At 45.3% G+C, this 21,329-nt stretch overlaps 1 protein-coding gene across 5 annotated transcripts in view; it reads right to left on the bottom strand.

Moving 5' to 3' along the window:
* Positions 1-5,555: 5,555 nt before the first annotated feature.
* Positions 5,556-21,329, bottom strand: part of COP1 (COP1 E3 ubiquitin ligase) — a 124,275-nt gene continuing 108,501 nt past the window's right edge. For all 5 annotated transcript variants that reach the window (XM_005528753.3, XM_014257608.2, XM_088060605.1 and 2 more), the window contains exons 19-20: positions 8,571-8,615; positions 5,556-6,658 (exon numbers count right to left, since the gene is read on the bottom strand). In XM_005528753.3, coding sequence (XP_005528810.2) covers positions 6,641-6,658; positions 8,571-8,615 — 63 coding nt within the window. In that variant the 3' untranslated portion in view covers positions 5,556-6,640. The remainder of the gene's footprint in view (positions 6,659-8,570; positions 8,616-21,329) is intronic.

Below are 21,329 nucleotides of genomic sequence, written 5' to 3'. Positions count from 1 at the left end.
ATGCCATTCTGCCTTTGCCAGCAGTTTGGGCACACCCCGAGTGCTTCACGTGCCTCTCCAGGTTTACTCCTGCAGACCCACTTTCCTGCAGGATATATAAACATCTGAGGGGTTGGCACAGAGCTTGTGCCCTCTTTACAGCTGGATAAAACTGATCCCAGAAGCAGTGAGGGCAAGGCAGGAATTATGGGGATGCTTCAGCACCCCAAACATCTCCTTTGCCAGCAGATGGGGGTGTGGGGCAGCCAGAGCAGCTCAGTGGGTCCTGCCCAGCTGTGGGGGTATGAGGGGGAGCCTTGTCCTGCAAGGAACCAACACACAGGTACTGGAATTTCCATCACTTGGCTACACACAAGTTGTTAGGAAAAAAGAAGATAAATAAAGATAAATGGAGGAGAGCTGAGCATGCTGGCAACCTTCTCTATCATTCCTTTTCTTCCCTAAGCAGATCAAATTATGACCTGGAATCACTGAATACATATTTTATTATGTGGATAATTTAAAGGATGGGGATGAGACAGAGAATTCATAAGGTACAGTCATGGTAGAAGACAAAGAGTTCCCATTAATCTCCTACAGGAAAAAAAACTGAACAGGAGAAAAGTGGGGGGTGTGGACAGGTTGTAATCGATGCTATCCTCTCCTCTTCCCTCTGGGTGAGCTGGGGCATGCAGGGATGTCTTCTCCACTAACACCAGACAGAAGCTGCTTAAGATCTCACAAAACAGGCGTGGTGCTCTGAACTCTTCCTGGCTCCACTGCCCTTTGCTAGCAACACAAACCCATCGTTTCTCATCCCATTTCAAGAGCCTGGAAATCAGCTCTCCTCCTCCTCCTCAGTGCAGAGCTGGGGAGGAGGGGATGCCCCCCTACCCTCCCCACAGCCCCAGGGAGGGCTGTCCCACGTCCCTCTCAGGACCCACACCCTCCCTGGGGCTGTGCCATCACGCTCTGCTGGCCTTTGGCCCATTTCAGCCCGGCCCGTCTGGCGCCAGCTCGAGCGTGATGCTCTGCTGACTTTGAGGGGTCAGCCCCACTTTCCTTCCCCCCCCCCCCCAGCATCCTCTGCCCCATTCAGGCATGGGTTGCTCTGCTCTCTGCAGATCAATGCCAGCTTCAGGATGTTTTTTGGTCACCACAGGACCAGGAAAGAGCCACTGGCTCTTGGTGATTGTTTTCATAACTATTAAGCAATAAAAACGACTCTCTATAGTTTATGGGTAGCTGAGCCCTGGCACCACGCTGGGGGTGTGAGGGCTCATCCCTGGGGGCAGTACCCTAACACATGCCTCTGTCCCAGAGTAATGGGGAATGGGACAGGAGCAGTTGGCCTGGTGGCTTCAGACCAGCTCCTGCTCAGATCTAAGGCGATAAAAGGAGTGTATTATCCCTCTTAAACACCCTGAATGGTTTTAGGAAGATTTTGACAAGTCAGATTAAGCGCTGTAATCAAGACAAACCTCTTGTTGAAATAAGGCCCCTAAGGACAAAATCAGAGCTGCTGAGCATTTTCCCTACCCAGCCCACCAGAGACAGGTGCTGGGATCATGCCTGCAGCATGAATTGCTCATCCTCCAGCAGTCCCTGTCCTCACTGTGGGGTCTGGAGCAGGGGACACACTGGTTCCACTGCCTTCACACCTCCATTAGAGCCCAGCACTGTGCCTGTGGCTCCCTGCAGACCCACCGTGGTGGTTGGCCCTCTCTGAGAGAATCCTGCTGTTGAGGGGGGTTAATGATGAGCTTATCTTGAAATGAACACTTCTAATTCATTAATTAAAGGCTCCCAGGGCTGCAAGGGCACACCAATGCTTGTGGGTTTAGGATTCATGTTGTGCTCACACTGCTGGCTCAGTTTCAGCTGTCACATGCTATTACTCAGGCCTGCCAAGGACAGCCTTCACCTCCAAAATTATTTCCCAAATTAATATCTGCCCGAAAGGATCTTATGAGACAGTGTGCTCCCCAGTTCTTGGATGGGTGGAGGCACTGGAGGGATTTCAGGGGGGATGATGGTTTTAGAGATGCTCATGGCACTCATACTTCTCTGCTATTCATGCAAGTCTCCACCCTCAAATTTTGGGACTACAACTCCACAGATTTGGGAGACACTAGAGAAGGCAGAACTGAGAGACAAATAAAATCTGTTTCTGCATGCATCAGAGGTTTTAGGCAAGCAGCTATCAGATTGGTTTTGTCCCCTCACTCCCTGATGAGCTGTTTTCCAGCACAGCCCACTGATGGTAGCAGGCACACTGCAAACATTCTATTCCAGGCAGATTGGAGGCTGTGATGTGTGTGTGGAGCCCTCCTTCACCTGAAATGTTCATGATGCGTGGAGCCCTGCGAGATGCTGCAGTCTAGGAGAGATGGAACCACTTTCTCCCCTTCCCCTGAACACCGGTCAGGAAAGCTCATACTAATTTTCTTTCTCATAATTTATTCCTAAGAGATATCAAAAACCCATCAATTTCTTTCCACTCCTAGGAAATTTTCCCTGCTGATGTTGGAGGGCAAATTCTTGTTCTGCCTCTGCTGTGTACCAATGGCCAGCCGTCAGCCAGAGCCAGATTTAACATGTGAAAGCTAAGGTGGAGAGATTTAAAGGAGTTTTTTGGTGAGACCTACTCAACTCAAATGGCTGGTTAACACACAGAGCAGAGAATTCGTTTTGCTTTAACCCAACTAACCACTTTTAAATTATCTTAAGAAGAATTTAAAGTGCCTTGTAACTGAACAGAGATGAGATGATCATCATTTCAAGAATTTGCAGCTCGCTCTGAAAACAAAATTAAAACAAACCATGTGGTGATGATTACCAGAAGGCTGGGGGGACTAATGCTACAGGTGCTTCTCCAGGAGACAGATGTGGGCTCTGGGCCTTATGCCACTGATGCTGCTCTAATTTGTGGATTCCCATGGTCTCAAGCACACCTTCCCACTAGCCAAACCGCTCAGATCCCCAGCATTTAAGGTAGGTGACACTCCCTGACCTTTACACGCTCCACCCATTAACAAGCGCAGGACATGGTCTCCACACTGCTGAGAGGAAGGAAAATTGCTCTCTGAGATCAGGCAAAGAACATCCCATGAGGCTGGCCTCAAGGAAAAGCCTTTGCAGGCAGTGGCAAAGGCTGGCAGGAGGCAGGATGCAATCACCTCCTCTGGATGCCTGCCAGGACACCGGGTGCTGCTGACACACAAGAGGAGTTCTTCAAGGCAAACGCCACGAGTGAATGCTCTACTCACCCTTGGACTGCTGCAGGTCCTTGCTGGGTACTTCTGACCACCAGAAAAGCAGTGAGAATGGAAAGAGGACTTCTGAGCTGGAAAGGAGTTAATCTGCCTTCTCAATTATCTGCTGATGTCATTATGACCTTCCATAGTTAAACAAAATTACCCTAAACAAACAAGGCTCCGCACTCGGTCGAACACTGGCATTAGCAGCTGGCCACACACACTGCAGGAGAGCCCTGACATATTGATATTAATTTAGATTTCCCATTGACCATCATTTTCAATTCCCTCCAGCGCTGAATTTTTTTAGCACTGAGGCATGTTCCTCCTACTCTTCTGTTAAATGCTTTAAAGTTAATTGAAGACACTGTCTAGCCAAGAAAGGTTTTAAATTCCCTTTCTCAAAAAATCTGACTCACCTAACACCTCCTGCAAGGACACAAGAGCTGGAGGAAAAATGGTCTAGGGCAGCTTCCAGTCAAGGGCTTTGTAACCTGTTCTTTTCAAAAGAAGAAAGTGAGAATTAAGACTCCAAGTGCCCACCATCTGCAATTAACTTCCACAAGGAGAGTGGTTAAGTGCTGGAACAGGTTTTCCAGAGGGCCTTGGCAATTTTCTATCCATGCCTGGTTGAGTTGTGAACATCTCCAGACCCTGAAGCAACCTCATCCAACTTTGAGTAAGCTCTGCACAGGGGGTTGGACCAAAGACCTCTGGACATCCCTCCCAAAGTCAATCACCCCCTGACTCTAAAAAGGCTGAAAACATGACAGGAACCATTTGCTGAGTTGGTGACTAATTAAAAAAATACTGACCACATGCTGTTTTAAAAAAAACTCCAACAAAATTACAGTAATTACATGGGACTTAATTTGTCAACTGTGAAAAGTTACCTGAAGGAAAGAAAATTAAGGGGATTAAAAGAAGGAGCATTACCTCTTGTGACAAAGAGACGAAGACAAAAAATTGCCATCAACTTCTGTTTATGAGCTGCTGTGTTTCTAATTAGGGCCAGACACCAAATTTGCATTTTATCTTGATTGAAACAGAATGAAAACTGAAAAAATTAAAGGCATCCGATGTTAAACAGCTTTCCCTGTTTAATTCAAGGAGTAACCTTACAGCATTCAAAACAGCTGCTTTTTTTCTTCTTTTTTAAAGATCTTGGCTTTGTCAGAACAATTTCAATTTAAAACACGGAGGATGTTCAAGTGGGGAGAGAGAAGGAATGAGGTCACCTGCCAACAGCGGCTGCGTGGCACCAGGCTGGGGTACAACAGCAGCCAGGTCACTTTGCAAAATAAATTAGAAGACATTGATAAGCAAGCCAGAGGCTGGGGGGAATCCACACCTGAAACCAGGGGAAGCAGGAAGAGCAGTGGCAATGGATCATCACATCGGCCCTACCTTTGGAGAGGGCTGGCTGGGAAGGATGCTCAGTACAGTCACTCCCACCAAATTCTCTTCAAATGCAGCAAACTGGAAATCAAACTAATGCCCAGTGGGACATGTCAGGCAGCTGCCATCAGGCAGAAGGAACCAATTTTGTTTTCTTCTGTCACAGTGACTCAGGTTGCTCATACAATGGAGACCTGCAGGTAGCACTCCTGAGCAGAACACAATCTGGTGTGCTGTCCTCTCATCTTTCCTTCTCTCCTCACCCTCCCCACCACTGACACACCAGAAATGATGGAAGAAAACCAGCATGCAGCACCCACCCCTGCCTTGGAGCTCAGCATCACTTTTCTCCCCACTGGACTAGACTCTTTGAAGCTACTGGCAGTGTCCCACATCCTTCTATCTTTGAAGGAGCATAGATGACCCCCTAGAAACATGCACCAGGCACTGAACCAGGACAGGACCTGTCCCCAGTTCTGCCACAAGGCTTTGTCCCTGCTTCTTTATTAATACCCTCAAGAGCATCCTTACTCTCCTTCCCTGCTTGGTGCTCAAAGGGTGTGGGAAGATCACACAATCCTCCTGGGAAGATGAGAGTCAGGCTTTCAGCACCTGCAGGACAAGAGACCTGTGCGAAGTCCCTGCATCAATCCCAGCCCCCGTGGCATGCGGGAGACACGTCCTGCAGTGAATGAATGAGAAAGGATTCTGTTTGCAAACCAAAACACTTCCCACAGGTACCACTGTCTGCATTGCACCTTTGACACCCATGGCAGGGAAAAGACACTATGCCCACCAAATCCACTTTCAAGCTTAACGAGTGCTGGCAGCAATCCTGACAGTTTAGCCTGGCTGCTGCTCATGACAACCGTCTGCACCTTCTTATCTGCTCTGCTCCTGCCAAGAAAGCAACAACAACTCTCAGCTTCATGGTTTATTCCCCCTCCATATGTACAATTAAGTGTATGCATGACCATTAAAAATAAGGCTACTTATATCATGGCTCTGAAACACATTACAAACCAACTCCATCCCCTCTCTTATTACAACATTCAAAATGCTTGGCTTCCACGGTGTGCAGAGAGGGGCAAACACAACCAGACCACACAGGCGATTGAGTGGCGCAGGGCTTTGGTAACTGGATCTAGAAGCTTCCTCCTCTAGCTGAGATAGTCAAACACAGCCAGGTCAGTGGGAGGCAGATCTTTATCCCACGATGTCTTGGCAAGGTCGGTCCAGGTCTCAGGAACTGCAGGCCCCCTCATCCCAACACGTTGCTGGTGGCAGGTGGCCCACATGGATGGGAGGACAACTTAATTCTCTCCTTTGGAACTGCCCCTTTGGGGCAAGGAAGGGGTCTAAGGAGAGGAGGAAGGGGAAGGTGTCCTTCTCGATGACTAGAGGACTTCAGTCTCCAGTGGTGTCAACCTCGGTGACATTTCTCAACATATAATGCATCTAAAAAATAATTAATAATCAAAGGAACAACAGAACCGTATCATGATGGGATTTCAAAGTGAATTGCTTGCATGTCCAGGTAAGGCTTAGAGATTTTCTTTTTCTGGTGAGGATGAAGGAGAGTCCAGATGTAAGTAACTGGAGATGTGCAGCTGACGACAGCCCTGTGTGCTCCTGTAAGCTCCCTTCACAAGTCACTCTGCTCTCTTATGCAACAAGACAATCTTCCAGCTTCAGCTTGTGGCTCAATAAATTTTATTACTCCTTTTTGTTTTTATTTAAAAGAATTTGTTTTCCTATCATAAAAATTAGACAACCATACCACCACCAGCAAAGTCTGTGGAATTAATGTTGATGGCAGACAGTTCATTGGTGTTACCAGTGTCTCAAAATGTCCTAGAAAGTCCATAAATGGAAAAAAACCCAAACATGATCGTTCTGGGGAGGAACATCAAGGTGGTTTTGGTTTCTTGTCCCACTGTGGTTCTCAGATGAATACTGTAGCATATCAGCAGGACCAAGTACCTCATGCCTTGAGAGAAAACCCTTCATACCAGCTCCAGTACCTGATTAGTAAGGAAGACGAGACATTTAGGATAGGAATTTATGGCATTCATTATTTCCTACGTCAGCATATAGATCACTAAGACAGGACTAACCCTTCTGTCTCCACCCCTTACCCTTTATTCACCAGCATGCAATAATATCCCACAAATGGGCAAAGCACTTGGCAAGCATCCCAATTTTGATGTCTGCTTGTGTGATGATAAATTAGCCATGAAGCAAAACCATCCACAGATGCCTCATTTCCCCTCATCTCAATCACACAGCTCCTGGAAATCTTGTACCAGATATCAGAGCTTTTGTCATGCCAGCTCTCCGTGCTCGTTTCCCTTGTCCAGGCTGGGATGGAACAGCAGCCTCTGAAGAGAGGACTAGAGACAGCAGAGAAGTGCCTGTGGGGCTGCCATAGCTGCACCATTAACCTGGTTTGGCTTTACTGGGAAAAGCTCTAGAGCTGTAGCTCGTGGGTGATGCCCAGTGTGGCACCTGTCCCCAAAGCGGTGGGGGTTTGGGCACACCCAGGCCTTTCCTAGACCATCCCACCTTCCCACTGCATGCTGTCAAAGGCAAAAGGAGATACCAGAGCTCTGACAGCCCTGGCTGGCTGCACATTTCTCTACCTTCTCTCATTAACAAGCAAAGTGCATGAGCAAAACCTCTCCTCTCTAATCACTGCTCTTGCTGCTGGATTCACTTCAAAATATCAAAAGCGTCTGTGCATTTTGTCCATTTTCCTAAGGAGTAGGTGACCAAAGTAACCATCAACCAATTCCAAAACATGAGATATAAATAAATCCCCTATGAATGAGAGGCCACAGCATCAAATGCTGCAACAGCAGGAGTAACTCAGCCACCTGTGTGTCCTAAAAAAGGGGAAAAAAATTCTTGACATGCAGTTAAACACAGACCACTTGGGTCTCTCACCATTCTTGCATTTTTGCTGATTTTTCCAGGGTGATTCAGACCAGCAGCTCTGGTATGGCTCCAGAGAACTGCTACTGCCACAGGGATGTGAGGGACAATCAGGATCTCAGCCTCATGACAATGACAATGCAGTGTAAAACTTTGCAGACAGCAAGTAAAGCCCTTTACCAGCAGCTCCAGAACGCTGCCAGGGGTCTGGGCTACAAGCTTAGGGCATTAAGCACCAAACCTAACGGCATGGTGGAGGTCAGTGCTGCTGTGTGGAATGGGGGATAAAGTTCCCAAGGGAATGGTTTGGGCTGAGTTTGGTACTGCCTTGGATACTGGTTTTGCTTGGCTGATAGACACATAAAGAAGGACAGTCTTTTCACTCCAATCACCTGACATTCCACAGACAGAAATATATTGTACAGACACTCTGGAAGACTTAATTAAAGAGCTGAAAACCTGGTACTGTGCACAGGGAAGGCTGATGCTTTCACAAAACCCCAAGCTGGCAGCTGCTGTCTGTTACTGCCCGTCTGAGCACCAGAGTCAGCAAAGACAGGGAGCATCCCTGCTCATTTCAGCGCTGCTCCAGCCGGCTGCACACCAGGAGCTCTGCTTTCAGCCCTGTTGCATCTGCAGCAGCCAGAGGACAGGCTCAGGTTAATACTGGTGACTTAACACTCAGCCTCTGCTGCCGTGGGAGCCAGCAACAGCCTGGGGAGATGCTTGTGCCAGGCCTTCTGTGCTGCCTGGACCCCAAGGAGCAGCAGTGGGTGCTGGATGGCCACCAGCAACTCTTCCACACCTCACTGCACTAGTTTCACTGCCAGGGCACTGCCTGCTCACTCCACTGTGTGCCAGAGGCAAATACATCATTTAAATTGCAAACCTCCACAGCCAAGATCTTCTAATGGTTTCTCCTCCCTGTTCAGTGTCTCTGACCTTGCTCTTTACTATCAACAGATTCAAGTGTTTAAAGGCAAGATGTGTAAAATAACTTACCTTAATTGTACCCTGACTGTTAGCAGCAATAAGCACGTTGGACTCCTGGAAAAAAAAAAAAAGAGGCACTATCAGAACCTGCCATTGCTTTTTTCCTCACCTTTTTTTTTGGATGAAGCAGTGGAGAAGAAGTTATTTTTATCTTAAACATTAGAAGTATATCTTATTTCAAAGGGATTTAACTCTTCCTATATCCGAGATGCTTTCAAGGCTAGAAGTCTTTATAAGTTATACTACCTTGAAGAATTAGAAAGCAATAATCCTTAGTGGTTGTACCGAGCTTTAAATCTCCAAAGCAATTTACAAACATGAATTAATTCTCACAGCCTCCCTGTGAAGTGGGCTCATAAAAATAATAGTTATTTCATTTTTTTGGCAGCACACGGACAAATATCCCCAGCACCCTAACTAAACCAACTAATCACCATTACAAAACTCCACTAGCTCCAAGGCCAAGAGGCTTCAGATGAGTAAAACAAAGAGGAGAAGAGATTAGAGAGCAATAGCAGATGCACCCAGTTTGAAAGGGAAGATAAATAGAGAGGGCTCCAGCCCTGCATTAAGCAGAAAGGCAGCATCTATTTACCTCCTGCCAATGGATGGAGTTGTATTTGGAGATATCCTGGTTGACTGCAAATTAATGGTCTGCTGCATCAGTCAAGCAACCCCCAGGCAAAATCTGGAGGAGAGAGAGAGCATCTTCTCTCCAGACCGCATTCCTCACGTGACCAGCAAGCACAGCTGCACCCTCCCCAGCCAAAATCCTATCCAAAAATCTACAGGGAAATCCACAAGCCTAAGGCACATAAGCACTGGGGTGCTGGCAAGTGCCCCAGAGATGCTGAGGGAGAAGCATTGCTCCCAGATGGGTGTCCTGCAGCTATCCTCATGCCAGTAGGCGTAGTGCACGCTGCTGAAGCGCCCGCAGCAAACTGTTTTCTCTCAAGACAGCTGATATATTTTCTGAGACACATTTTAAAATTTCTCTCGCTGCTGCTATCCATCCCCAGACAAACTTGCTGTAATTATCCCATCACTTAACATATGCATTTTTAATAAACTCGATGACTAGAACACATCCCGCTCCAAAGGGAGTGGGAAGGCTCAACACAGCCCCAAGCTGGCTGCGTGCTGCCTCACCATCAAGTTCAGGACTTTGCACAGCCTCCAGATTTGGGGAAAAGGGAGAAGAATCCCCTTCAGTGTGAAAATCCATTTATCAGGTAAGAGTAGCCTTGTAGTAGACCACTGGGCTAACTGACACAGATAGATTTGTTCACCCTGGTACAATCATTAGAGGATTAGTTAAAACTCCTGATATTATCTCACTAATGATCCTCCAAGTCTAAGCTCCTGCAAAGAAAGTATATCCTCAAAGGAAGAATATACTGGAATTTCTTTTAATTTGGTGGCTATGAATCTAATCCAGTGAACTGTTCAGCTTCTGGTTAACAGCATTAAAATCAACACCCACTGGGGGGGAAAGCAGATATAAATATTATCCAGGGACCAGGATGCCTGATAGGATTCTGAGAGGGACCAGCAGCGATCTACTGTGCAGTGCAGGAGACCTGAACTCCTGAGTACAGACGATGTAGGGTTTGAATGATTCCTGTTTGCACTGTGAGTGACTGGTAATTCATCCTGCTGCTGCAGTCTGCTGGGGTGCCACTGTAAATGAACTCTGTTTCAATGAACAGGTTTACCTGCTAAATATAAAAATGCCAGAGGGTAATTTACTCTCACTCCCTTGTTCTTCAGAAGCTCCTGGGTGTTGGGGGCTTTTCAGCAGGGTCTGAGCTAATCACGGCTCTGCTGCTTTCATCCACAACCATGAGATGCAAACAGGAGCAGACAGCAGCAAAATTAGCACCAAATCTGTCACCAAACAAACAGTGACTTGCTTGTTAAGGCACTCTAGCACTGCTTCTCCAGGAACACAGCTAAGTAACTTGTTTTTGATCCTCCAAAGAAATGATTCACTTCCTTTTGTGTAGTCTATAAAACACTCAATATACTCAATGTGTTAAACACCTAAAAAAGTCATGAAGTCGTTTAGATCTGTAGGTTTGTAACTCGTGACAGCTGCGTGCATGTTAAACCAATCTTTTTGCCAGGATGTGTATGACTGGAGTCACCAGGACCTCAAAAGAAAACCATCTCCACTGAACTGGCAGAACACCTATTTCCCCAAACACACTACTGTGACTACCTGTATCACTGAGGCATGAAAAACAGGGTCTCAACATCCATTGTGGCTGCATGTTCTATTTTACCGTAACTAATTGGTGTTTCCATACAGGGCAAGAAGGTTTAAAGACCAGCCTTACTCATCCCTTCCATTTCTGCTGCCTGCAGGAGCCAGCAACTCCCAAAGCAGAGGCAGCAGGAACGCTGGAGATCCAGCTCAACTGAGTAACCCTGCTATGAAGAAAGTAGTTATTAAAATGACTCTTGTACACATGAATCCTCTCCTATGAGTGGTCTGCACCTGCAGCCCCTCTTAGCAAGAGAGGCAGAAGGAACAAGCTGCCTTTACTAAAACAAAACTGAAGAAGAAAAATGAACACACATAGCAAAGATTGAGAGATTAGGGTTTACTGCCTGGCAAACAGCAGCATTTTGTACTGTGTGGCTGCTAATATCAACCTTTAGAACCTTAGTCTTAACACAATAGAAAAAGCTCTGGGGACATCAAACTTATGCATCTTCTTGTCCTTTAGTGTTACAAATGAATTGAAAAATTTAATTGGCAAACGTAGGTGCATGCCAGGACTCATGTTAAAATTAATATAGGGTGCAGTTCCAGAACTGCTCTAACATGCTCCAGGGTTGAAGTTCTTGCTAAGACCTATGAAAAACTTTCTGCATCTGCCTGCTTTTCTTTTGGACTGCAGAGATGGCATTACGGGAAATCTGAAGGGCAGTTCCTTGACATGGGAAGGCCCTGACTCCACCATAAATCTGTTATTGCACAGACTGGATACGTATTCACAAGGCAGTAACCATTATGTAAAATGAAGCTGTAAATTGGTCTTCAGTGGAAAGACAGACCTGACAGGAGCACCTCTGTCCTGAACCTGACACATCCCTATTTCTCCAGTCTGAATATGACTGGGGCACCCACAGTACCTTCACAGCACTTACCCATGGGATTTGAAGGTACTTTCACTGATTGCACCAAAAAAAAAAAAAAAAAAATAATTTTGCAGCACATTTTTGATGGCGAAGAAAAACCAAATCAAGTTAAGGACCTTCCTGAGTATATGAGATACCTGCTACATTCATCATTCAAAGGAGTTATTCACCTGGTGACAGCTGGGTTTTGAAGCACACTGATTTCCTTCCCTCCAAGATGAGCCCTATTTTGGATGGCCCTGGGGAAGCAATTTGTACAGGAAAGGAACAGAGGAGAATTAAAGTCTGGCTGGTATTCATGCAAGAGTAGTCAACATGAAGACAATCAGAAATGCTCTGGATGTTTTGTGAGGTTTGAAGAAACGCAGCTGAACAACCGAAAAGTTGTCAGAGCCGCTCCAGTGCAACAGGGAGTCAGTGACAGCTGAGGTTGGAGCTCTCCCACTCCCTTAGATCTTTGTGTTAGAAAACGTTGCTGGGAGGAGAGGATACCTCAATGATCCCTGATGGACAGCTGTTAAAAACATGCACACCTCTCCTTGAAGGGGACACCCACTGACTCCCAAGTGGACTCAACTCCAGGGAGTGAGAAAAAGCTCTGGACAGACCCTCCATCCTCCCAGCACCTGCAGGGCTCCTTCTCTGGCTATCCCTCCTCACCAAAAAAGATGCCTTGCTGCAGCTGAAGGAGCTACACATCCCTCTCACCAGTGGGCTTGTGTAAAATCATAGCTGAGTATTTCAGTCTTCCTCTGCTGACATCAAACCTGTCCCAAAAGGGCTCAAAAAAGGGCAAGATGAGCACAAATCACTAACAATTCTATTCCCTTGAATACAATCCTTTCTGAGACCATTCCTGCCTTGCTATCCCACACATAAAAATCCTTGAAGTGGAATTCAGAAGCCCACACTGAAGGAAAAGCTGAAGAGATCATTCCTTAGGATGGATGTGTTTCCAAATTATAGGTGCACATTTTCACATGAAGGACTGGAAATAATTTTTGGTCTTTCACCATATTATAATTAATTACAGGCCATAATGTTTGTGTTTCTTTGTTATTCCCCCCTTTTTCTGCACAAATAAAGGAGATTCACCTCAAACTTCCAGCACAGCCATCACTCAGGTAAGCATGAGCTTTCTGGATTTTCAGCTAGGTTTGTTCTATGGAGTCACAGTTAGGGTTCTTAAAGATCTTATTTTAAATTAACAACTTCTCACCTTCCCTCCCCAGCAGATGTTTTGGCTAACAAATGGCTGTTTTTTCAGCACTTATTCCAAGGAGCTGGAGCCTAATTAAGCAAAGCTGTTGATACAGTGGGAAAGTCACCTGGATGAGAAAGCTTGCACTCAAGCTGCCATTGTCTTCTGTTATTTACAGGTAGAATAAAAGTATATAGTTGAACTAAATCTAGTGCTGTTTGTACAGAAAGTCCATTATTTAAGTAAATTTACTCCTTCCTTACTGAAGGTGGCAACTATTACCCTGGTGCTGCCTCTTAGGACTGAGCTGCAGACTATCTGCAAGACATATTTCACCAAAACTTTTCCCATCAATGTCACACACAAAGTCTTTCTACACATAAATGTGCAAAAGTGGTTCCCCAATAGACCACCACTGCTTGACTGCTCTTCATCTTGTAATTAGCAGATTCTAATGGCTTTTCACTCTAATTCCCTCGAGCCTTGGTTATTTTCTTGTGGTATGACACAAGTCAGTTTTTTGTTTTTGAAAGAAAATTACAAATTCTAACCCAGGAAACACAATGAACCTCCAGCATACAAAAATCAAGAGGTTTTGAAAAGCTGAACTGCTAGATTAGATCTCTTCCCAGCAGGACCATGTGCTGCATGCCAAATTTGGTTTTTTTTTTCCTATTCTTGTGATACAACTGTTATCAATGAAAGGTGCACAGTGAGTTGGCTGAAGTGGTACACAACCCTCTCTCCCTGTAAGCCAGAATTTACTTTCTATGCCATCACACTCACCTAACATGAACCCCTTCTGAAGAAATTTAAAGGAATATTTATTATCTATACTGTGAACATCAGGCTCAAGAAGAAATTAATTACTTTACACCAACTGCTTCTTTACAGAACAAGGTCTAACATATAAAAGATGTTGTATCAAAATATTTCAGGAGCAGCAACACGCCAACTCTTTAAGTATTAAACCCGGAACAGAACATGCACGCCTAGACTGTGCCTTTTAATCCTTAGGAACTGGATTTTTATCTAATTCCTTTGTACACACAGAGATAAAGCCTCTTTAGGCTTACCTGGGCCCCAGAAAAAAAACCAAAAAACTCAATACATCTGGAAAATGTCTTGTCTGTGCTTCACTCTAGATCCAGCTGTAAATACATAATCTTTTGGGTTTTTAAGTTCACAAATGCTACACAATTATACCCATCCAGGATAACAAGGAAAATTCCTAAAATGTTAAGTCACAGATTTAAAGATTATGGCACTCCTTTGACTCACTTTCTGTAGAAAGACTTGCCTACAATCATATACACACATATATAGTTTTTTCTTAAGTCAGAATTCATAGGCACATTGTAAAGCTTTTTAGAAAAAAAGTTTTCAAACTAATTAGTGTTTTCATCATCCTACATCATGCACAGTTTGCAGCTTCCACACAAGATGAAGTGCATGTCAATAGTAAATGTGTCCAGGTAGAAATTCAGCATCTCCTTGAATCCCTTCCCTTGTTTTTCAGCAATTCCAGACTTTAACCTCTGTAGCTGGGATGCCTTTATCAAGTTTTCTGACACTTCCACATCTGGCATTTCTAGCTCCAACTCAATACACATGACTATAGGCCTTTTTCCTACTCTCTGAAATACTCTTCTCATTTTTGGATTTTACAACACATTTTTCTCCGTCTATTCACATCAAACCCAGCAAAAGAAGAAGCTGTATCACTGGAAGCTTATTTGTTATCATACATAGCCAGGTCTGTATTCACAGCTCATGGGTGCCCTGAGAAGAGCAGTCCAAGGCTTGCTCCAGTGACACACTAAAATAAGCAGTAAGCTGTCTCTCAGCCAAGTGAGAAACCCCTTTTCCTTAACGTGCCCTTTTCATTTCTGCATGTAGCTCTCAAGAAAACAGCATCAACAAGGCAACTGAAGACAGGGCTAGAAGAAAATAGAACACATATCCAGTGCTGTACACAGACATCAGTTCCCTTGATTCTATTCCATCTTCTGAATTCATGATAGAAATGGAGGCCAATGAGACTGATGGGAAGAAGGCAAAGAAAGCTCTGTAAAGGCAGGAGAACCAGCCAGCAAAGTCCACCCCAGGTACTGCTGATATATTACAGGCAACTGCCTCTGCAGTTTAGTCATTCTAGAACAAAACTGGTATTGACGAGCATCTAATTTATTTAGAATTCAGAATGAGAAAATCTCATTAGACACTGATTATTCTGCATCTACTGCAAAGCAAGATACACAGCTCTAACAGCTCTGCACACTCCCCCATCAGGCAAGGTAGGGATACCTACATTAAAACCAAATTATTCTGGCGTTAACCCTGCACCCCCAAAGCACAATTCCCCTCCTCTCTGTGTGGGAATATTGAGTTCCACTGCCCATTGATCTGTGACAGGGTCTCTAAAGTTACTTGTTCCTATAGTCATAAATCCTGGGATTTCAGATGATCCCTATAAACAATATGCTCAAGACCTTGAAGGAAGTGGCAGCAGTATATAAATACAGCTTATAATAAGCATTCAAAAAACCTATACATAAACATGCAACATATTAATATCAATATTGCAAAACCACAGGAAATGGCAAGGCATCAGTTTAGTGACGACAGCTTTTAGCATCAATTCTTTTTAGACTTAAAACTCCCAAATATTCATTTGGCAACACAATGCTGTACATCGTTTGACAACTGCAGTTTAAGACCTGCATTTCTACTGCCAATGTTGTCCCTCTTTCCCTTCTATTGCTTGTTGCAGTCAGTCATTACATCATGCTGGAGGTGATGTATTTAATCTCTTCCTAGCCAAGGTCAGGCTGCCCTGCCCATCAGTGCAGTGTGGGGCAAAACCAAGCCCCAGGGTGTTATCATTAATATTGCTATTGCATATGTCTCCCTTCCAAACTCACATCAGAAACAAAATGTTCAACCTGGAGAAACAGCCACCGATCTGCACGAGAGTATTCTGAAATATCATCTAAATCTGGTACTTTTAGATTTTGATTTTTGCAGACCAGTGGCAAACCATCAGGGATCAGAACTGTAAACAGAAACCAGTAGAATGTGAAAAGCCTTTTCTGTTCAAGCTACCCTGAATTAGATAAGACAAGCAATCCACCCTACAAACATGAGAGTTAATGCAACCCAGTCCCAAAGCACAGCAAGGACCACAGCTCCTAGCTGCTGAACTAGGAAAGAATGGATGCAGAGACACTTATGAGAGAAAGGTTCTCCCCCAGAAGATGGCTGGGCACTGAAACAGGCTTTGCAGGGAAGTGGTCACAGCACCAAGCCTGACAGAGCTCAGTATGTGTTTGGACAGCACTGATGCATGTGCTGGGATTGTGTCCTGTGCAGGGCCAGGAGTTGAACTTCATGATTCTTGTGGGTCCCTTCCAGCTCATGATATTCTGTGATTCTATCCCAGCTCCTTGGTCCTCTTTAATTTACAGTGTGCTCCCCTTGCCCTTACTGTGAAAGGCCAACTTCAATCTGCTAAAGCTCTGCTTCATGTTCAGATGGCTCTGTCATGCCTCTTTCACACTGATGATGTGCTTCTCCCACCTTTCTTATCTTCTCTTTCTTCTTCCTTCTTCCAAGTCAGTGATTTCCAGCTCAACAGTACCCAACACTCTTCAGCTCCCTCTTTCAAATCATCTTCACACTTGAATCAGCAATTCCCTTACTTGTGCAAGAACACTTGGATCTTTCCAAGCCCATCTGTTCCATATTTTCCATGGCTTTTGTATTTGTGAGATCATTGTCCCTGGCATGGCATTTCAAAACCATACTTTCAGTACTCTGTTCTTGGCTTCAACTGCCTCTTCCACTATGTACTATGTACATCTTCCCATCTCCTCGTCCTCCTCTAGTGAATTCACATTTGCAAATCCTGCTTACAACACAGTTCCCTTTCCCTTCCCCTTCCCCTTTCCCTTCCCCTTTCCCTTCCCTTCCCCTTTCCCCTTCCCCCAACAGCAGTGTGCACATCTTCCTTGGGGCCAGAAAGGGAAGAGATGATGAAAGGGAAGAGCCTTCCTTTCTGGTCCCAGTATGTAATCAACCAACTGTGTCTGCTCCTAGAGGCTGCCTTCCCTTGTTTCCTGAACTCATTGCTGGGCTAGGATGACACATTTATTCCCCTGGGCCCTGCCTGGGCTGTCAGCTACAGCTCATTCCCACATCTAAGAAACATCTGCCTAGGTAAAACCCCAGGGGACAAAAGGATATAAGTAGGCAGAAGCCTTATGGTTAGGGACTGCAACCCCTTGTTATTTTGTGGGAACAAGCTGCCACTGGGCCAGGAGCATCCAACTAGAGAAGGTGATCCATGTCAGCAGCTTACAAATTCACACATGCCCCAGATATCCTTGCTTTCATGCTGTTTCCTGATACACAAGAGCTAATAGTGCACATCAGCTGTTCTGAGGTAGAGCATGGTCCTCTGAAGGCTGACAAATGGTTTCCAAGTTGGGCCAAGAGGGATCACTGCTATATGACATGTCTCCTGTGCTCTATAAAGCTCAGCACATCGTTGATGCTGCCAGCAGCTGGCCTGGGCCAGGCACCAGAATTCAGATCCTGATATTAAATCGATCCCCACATAGAAATACCACAAAGTAAGTTATTAGCTGGTCCAGCTCCTGCTTTCCTTCCCTTCCCTTCCCAGTGCCATTTGTTTCAGTTTCTAAATAGCTGAATGATAACAGGCTTAAGCCTGTTGATCCAACCACCTTGATGTTAATATTATAAATTATTAAGTCTTAGTTCTCAAATGCCAATAAATCATTTATATGTGCACATTTAATTAACAATCCAATCAGTAAAAACAACTTTGCATTCGCACCACACGTTTTATCAGAGGAACCAAAGACAAATTACAACATTAATTAAGCGTAATAAATGCCCTGCTAAGGTAGTGAAGTATTATCTTACATGTGGGGAAACCGAGGCAACAACTTGGTGGATTTGCCCAAGGTTAATCCTGATGTTCCCAATGAGGTTTTGAACAAAAAAAGGCAGGGATGAAGACTCCTGAGGTTTAACTCCCTTCATAAGAATTCCTGTTGGAACTGCATTATTTACTTACTTGCTGATGATGGGAAATCCATTCCAGTTGCATTCCTCTCCCAAAAAAACTTGAGGCACGAACCCCTGCAATCAAGCATGCTGAAAAGCAGCGCTAAATTGTAACAGCCAGCCAGGTGAGGCTGGACACACTGGCTCCAGCATCATCCCCAGCTGAGGTTCTGAAGGACACGTTATGACCTTCCCACACCACAGTTCACACCTAAGCTCCTGGGATGCTGGACCTGGTGGTCTGAGGTCCTAGGTGAGTGTCTGGTACCTCCCAGGTGCTTCAACAGCTCAGCAAGACCTTGGGGAATTTCATACCAGGTTCCAATGCAAACAGAAATTCCTGAATGACACAAGCTGACCTCTGGAGACAGAGGCCTTGCAGGTGTGTAACTGGTGGGAATACATATTGGCCACTGCTAGCGGGACAGCCTGGGGAAAAAACCTTCCTAAACCCCTCCCATGATGCTGTTCCCTCAAGGCAAAAGTGGAAGAACAATTCATCCATCACAACCAGAGATGGTGGCAATCAATACAGGAAGATGGGTTAATCACAGGTGATGTCAGGAATGATTAAGGAAGCCAAGCAGAGCCAGGCTGGCTGGGTGAGCAAAAGGGAAACACTTTGGCAGAAACTCATGAAATCAATTTATTTAAAACTGATAATGGATACATACTCTGCTGCTGTTCATTTTGTATGGTTGGCTGTTAACAATCTGGGGCAGCCAAGCTGTCTATTTGGGCAACCCCTAGTGTGGTGGGGGGATGTGGCTGGGAGCCAGGTGCCCACCAAAGCCAGTCTGTCACTCACCTCCCTCAGGAGACACAGGAGACAATAGGGCTAGAGTCACTCTCCAATTACCATCACAGGCAAAACAGGCTCAACTCAGGGAAAATCTGATTGATTACTGACCAAATCAGAATAAGATAATGAGAAATAAAAGAAAATCTTAAAAACACCTTTCCCCCACACCTCTTTTCTTCCCAAGCTCAGCTTCACTCCTGATTTTTTCTATCCTTTCCCCCTCAGTGACAGAAAGGGACAAGGAACTGGGGCCACAGCTCATCACATATTGTCTCTGCTGTTCCTTCACTTCTCAAGCAGAAGATTCCCCAAGCTCTTCCGCTGCTCCAGCATAGGGTTCTCCCACTAGAGACAGTTCACAAACTGCTTCAATGTGAGTCCTTCCCATGGGCTACAGTTCTTCACAAACTGCTCCAGGGTCAGCCCCTGTGTGGTCACAAGCCCTGCCAGAAAACCTGCTCTAGAGTGCAGGCACCTCTCTCCACATGTCCACAGGCCATTCTGGGAGCCTGCTCCAGTGTGGGCTTCCCACAGGGTCACATCCTTCTTTTGGGCATCTACCTGCACTGGCATGGAGTTCTCCATGTGCTGGAGGTGGATCTCTCTCTGTGGACCGCCATGGCTGCAGGGGAACAGCTACCTCACAGGCTGCAGGGAATTCTCTTGCACCTGGAGCACCTTTTCCCCCACCTTCCTCACTGAGCTTTGGGTCTGCAGCAGAATTGTTCCTCCCATATTCTCACTCCCCTCTCCCTGATGCAGTTGTGCAGTATTTCCTCTCACCTCTTCTTAAATACATTATCCCAGAGGAACTACCAGCATCGCTGATGGGCTCAGCTTTGGCCAGCAGTGGGTTCATCTTGGAGCTGGCTGGCACTGGCTCTGTTGGACAGAGGGAAACTTTGGGAAACTTCTCACAGAAGCCACCCCTGCACCCTCCCGCTACCAAAACCTCACCACACAAACCCACCAAGTGAATCACATCTGCAGATTGTAGCTTCTTTACCCCATGCAAATGAAAGCCACCTCTACCCCCAAGACTGACCAAAAAAGGGTCAGCCTGAATTCTGACAGCTTTAGTTTCTATGCTTTATCTGTAATAACATCCCTCAAACATACCCAACCATTTTTAAGTGGGACCCCACCACCAAACCAAAGCCAAACCCTGATACAACAGTATCCTAAACCAATCAACTTCAAATATTCTGGACATGTATTTAAATCCTGACCACTGCATTAGTGGGTCTCAAAATAATGTTGCAGGGAGACTTGAGTGCTCAAACACATTAATTCTTCTAAATGTTTTGCTTATTCCAGCTGGAAAAGAAGGATGACGGATTCACTGCATCTGCAAGCTTTCTAATTGTGTTACTGCATGGGCCAGAAGTCTGGCAGCCATGGAAATCAAAGCCTTCACGTCTCTTTAGGCCAAGAACAGTATATTTAATAGCAACAGGAATGGAGTCACAGTTTCAGCACTGAGAGTGCTGTCTGAGGCAGGGGACAACAGTGTATGTTAAAGCTGAGGCTGCAGGCAGGGAGTGTGGGGAATTACACATCCATGGGGCAAGCAGGGCTACTGTAATAGGAAGAAATACACCAGGAAAGCAAAAAATATCTCATCCCTGGAGGCTGCTTCCACCCAAAGGGCTGCTTGGTGGTAAGGACAAGAGAAGGATACCTTCAAGGTGGCCCAGCTTGTAGCTGCATGAACCAGTATTTATATAAAAAGATGTATTTATTTTTTTTTTTCCCTTTTATTTTCTATGACACACACATGTGCCACAGAAATGACATCATCAGGGCCTGGGAAGATAAAAGAAATGATAAATGATTTCTTGAGGAGAAAACTCAAGGCACAAACATTAATATTAGCATGCAGAGAAGCTTCAAGAAATGGTACCTATACTAATGCTATTTATAACACATGCTGATTTGGGAAAAATTACTTTGATTTGAGGAATGAAAGTTTAATTAAGGTAAAACAAAAGTTTCCATTAATCTTGATAGAACTCACAATTTGCTGCTCTCCTTCACCATCCACTTCAGCTAATGCTATAACAGGATCAAGAGCAGCCCTACGTACCTGAACCCTCCTGCAATGCAGACAGGGCTGGGCAAGCTGCACCAGGGCACGTGGCCTTCCCCAGACTTGGGAAATAGGACACTTTGTCTCCTCAAGATACTGTTCCAAAAATGCCCTGAGTACAGTGGGCACATGTTTTCACTAGCCAAGACACACAGGAAAATGAAGAAAGGATGTTGTTGAACTTGAGAATGGCAAAGAAAAATGGTTTAAAGCCTAAGTAAGGCCTGCAGGCAGGTTCTGATGACTTGCACTTCATGTCACAAGCACAAGTTTTCTCTTGAGCAGGTAAAATTCCAGTTATACTTAAATCTTCTCCTTGTGTGAATTCCAGTCAGAGTTTGTATTAAAAACATTTCCTGTCTTCTATTCCCACAGTACAGGTAAGCACAGGTAAGGATAGGGCAGCGAAGCAGAGTATCTTCCCCAGCCAGCAGA

The sequence above is a fragment of the Pseudopodoces humilis genome, chromosome 10, assembly GCF_049639895.1.
Source record: "Pseudopodoces humilis isolate 2021_Gansu_Grassland_sample_001 chromosome 10, ASM4963989v1, whole genome shotgun sequence".
NCBI lineage: Eukaryota > Metazoa > Chordata > Aves > Passeriformes > Paridae > Pseudopodoces > Pseudopodoces humilis.
The sequence above is the reverse complement of the archived record's forward strand: the minus strand, read 5'-3'. Positions and strand labels throughout refer to the sequence as shown.